The sequence below is a fragment of the Nothoprocta perdicaria genome, unplaced genomic scaffold (assembly GCF_003342845.1).
Source record: "Nothoprocta perdicaria isolate Ctin4 unplaced genomic scaffold, notPer1 scaffold_318, whole genome shotgun sequence".
NCBI lineage: Eukaryota > Metazoa > Chordata > Aves > Tinamiformes > Tinamidae > Nothoprocta > Nothoprocta perdicaria.
This window is the reverse complement of record NW_020455553.1, coordinates 737,802-740,905: the sequence shown is the minus strand read 5'-3', so window position 1 is coordinate 740,905 and position 3,104 is coordinate 737,802. Positions and strand designations below refer to the sequence as shown.

At 56.8% G+C, this 3,104-nt stretch overlaps 1 protein-coding gene across 1 annotated transcript; it reads right to left on the bottom strand.

Annotated features, from left to right (window-relative positions):
• Positions 1–135: 135 nt before the first annotated feature.
• On the bottom strand, positions 136–1,071 carry LOC112950414 (adenylate cyclase type 10-like; the record flags this gene model as incomplete). Its single annotated transcript, XM_026042942.1, has 3 exons — positions 892–1,071; positions 335–439; positions 136–174 (listed from the first exon to the last, which is right to left on the bottom strand). Coding segments are annotated over exons 1-3 (298 nt in total), but the record flags the coding sequence as incomplete, so codon positions are not given.
• Positions 1,072–3,104: the final 2,033 nt, after the last annotated feature.

The window sequence follows — 3,104 nt, the reverse complement described above, 5'->3', positions numbered from 1 at the left end:
CCTCGGGCAGCAGCTCCCGCTGAGCACCAGGGAGCCAAGAGAGCCACCCGTGGGGCTCTGCCACCCCGCGGCCCCCGGCCCCTCGCCCCCAGCGCTCCTCGGCAGCTGCAGCACAGCACGCTAAGGCTCTTTTACCAGCAAACTTCAGGATGTCCCCTCCAAAAGCCAACATCTCTGCACACAAAAGAAAGCAAGARAAGYGTTGYGCAGCTGCTCCCACCGACCCTCAGGGCCACAGAAAGGCCCAGCCCGCACGAGGAGGCAGCAGCCCGTGGCGCAGCACCTCTGTCTCCTCATGGCCCAATCCMCCACACGCCTGCACAGCAGCACTTACCTTCCAAGATGTCACCCATATAGCGATTGAGGGTTTGKGTGACCTCATCCGCACCCCGGTCGAGGCTGGTGCTCTGACTGAACTTCTCTGTCAGAGCAGTGAAGCCTGAAACAAGGACACAGCGGCACATCAGAAATCAGGAAGCAGCCACATGGAGCAAGGCGCGGGCACTGCCCACACCACTTGCACCCCCTCAAGAGAGGGACACAAGCCCGGACAACACACAGGCGCCTCTGGCAGCAGGCGCAGCCGCCTCCCTCCACCTGCGCTCAGGAGCACACGGCTAGCCGCTTCACACCCCTCCACATTACACCAAGCACCAGCCTCCTGGTTGGGACCCTCCAGCACGGTCCTCAGCCACCTCACCTAACGCCTATGGCTAAGGACTAGGCGAGCACTACTTGCCCAAAGGGGAAGACCTCAGCAGCCAAGAGGTCCCCTTTGAGCCACTCRTTACAGCCGCTGGAACAACAAGGCTCCAAAAGGCCCCCAAAATCCCAGTAGCTGAGGCCGCTGGCCTCTTCTCAGTGCCTGCCCCTCGTAACACTTGCACCCACCTGAGACATCCGCAAAGAGCAGCACTCCATGGAAGCTCTGAACCTTGCGGGTCTCATGCCTCAAGTCCTCAGCCAAAAGGAGGTCCGGGACGAAAGCAGCCACTTCCCCCAATTCCGTGCAGCGCTTTGAACGTCGCTTCCAAGCACAAGCCATCGTCGGTGCCCTGTGGTACCCGCGGTACCTCAGACGAAGACGAGCGTGCCCAGCACGAAGGACGACCAGACAGCGCTGCGCAGACTCGCGCACTCAGCCCGGGCCCTTGTGAGGCACCCTTATCCCTCTGCCACCAGCGCAGGCTCACAAGCGCCTCACAGTGACATCAGCCACCCGCCATCACTTACCCGTAAGCTGACAGCACGCTAKGGGCCCGCCCAGGAGAGAGCAGCCGCRMAAGGCRTCGCCCTAACAGGGGCACCGCAGGCCTCCCCATGGGAAGGGAGCACAGGGCACTGCACACGCTCAGCTCCACACTGCCCACGGGACTGAGGACACAGGGAACAAGGCCCCGAGCTGCTTTGTGCACATGCACTCGCCTCAGACGAGGCAGAGGTTCAATGGGAACACAGGGGACAGCAGGGGCCGTTAGCAGGGCTGTGCGGCAGCATGGGAAACCAGCTRTGTCCATCAGGRGCACATCAGAGAAGGGAACAAAAAGTTCACAGGGGTGCCAAGAGGCAGCTCCAGGTCCCTCAGCTGAACTAGCAGTGCTCTAATGGGCACAGGTGGGTGGGTGTCAGCCTTCAGGTGGGGCTGCTCAAGGCCAGCWGGGCCCAGTAGTACCCAAAGGCTCTTCCTCTGCCACTAAGGGAGTCCTCACACCTCACAGAGAGCAATGGGGTTTCCAAGGCCATGTGCTGTGGAAAGCCCCAATCTCAGAGCTGTGGGGTCCTTCATGCTCCTCTAAGGGGTCCCAGGCAGGGCGTGCAGGGTAGGGATGTGTCCCAGGCCTGGGAAAAGACATTGCAGGGGAACTATGTGGCAAAGCAGGCAACAACGTAGAGGCTGCCTTGAGAAAACTTTCTTGGGTAAAAGTGTCTCTGGTAGATACGCTTCTGGATTAGACCTAATGGGATCCTGGCCTGCATCAGGAGGAGTGTTCCCAGCAGGTCAAGGGAGGGGATCCTGCCCCTCTATTCAGCTCTGGTGAGGTTGCACCTGGAGTATTGTGGGCAATTATGGGCTTCCCAGTATAAGAGGGACGTGAACCTTCTAGAGAGGGTCCAGCGGTTGGGCCTGTTTAGCTTGGAGAAGAGAAGGCTGAGAGGGGATATGATTAACATGTATAAGTTCATGAAGGGGTGCGGGACAAAATGGACTCCAGATGGTTCAATATGAATCATACGAAGAAGCCCCTTTATTGCAGATAACTAACCCTTATATACAATTATTCTATCCCTAAATGCGGGCGCACACTCCTTGACAGGACRATTCTCTGATTCAAAGGACAGCATGCATTCTTGCTTGGCTGTCGGTTGGTCAGTTCATGTCTTGGTGCTCCCCCCTTGCATCCCTCTCTGCTTGGCTCGCTTCCTCAACGGACTTCTTGATTTTCTCTCCTCAAGGCCACCTTAGAGACAGAGCTDTGTGCTTTGTTAAACATGCCTCTTTTAAATGTGCTTTGTTAAACGTGCGTCTTTTAAACGTGTTGTTAAATGAGCTATGTGCTCTGTTAACCTTCTTGTATGGCTGGTTCAGTGTGCCCACTCAGAGTTTCTTCTAAGTGCCTTCCTACAAAGGAGGAATGTAGAGAGGAAGGGGCCAAGCTCTTCTCAGTGGTGCCCAGTGACAGGACAAGGGGTAATRGGTGAAAACTGCAACACAGGAGGTTCCATCTCCACGTGAAGAGGAACTTCATAACTGTGAGGATGATAGAGCCCTGGAACAGGCTGCCCAGGGGGGTTGTAGAGGCTCCTTCTCTGGAGCACTTCAAAACCCTCCTGGATGCCACCCTGTGCCACGTGCTCTAGGTGTCCCTGCTTGAGTGGGAAGGTTGGACCAGATGATCTCTAGAGGTCCGTTCCAACCTTGGCCATTCTGTGATTCTGTGAAGAGCCTCGGTAGTCTTCTTCTCCCCCAAGGAGACAGAGTTAACACACACACCGCGTGGCACAGCACAGTGCTGCCTTGTTTATTCAATGCACATGAGCCCCTTTTGGCTTTTGACACTATTTGTGGCGTCTGTTCACACCACCCTGGCCCATGAGCGCTTTTG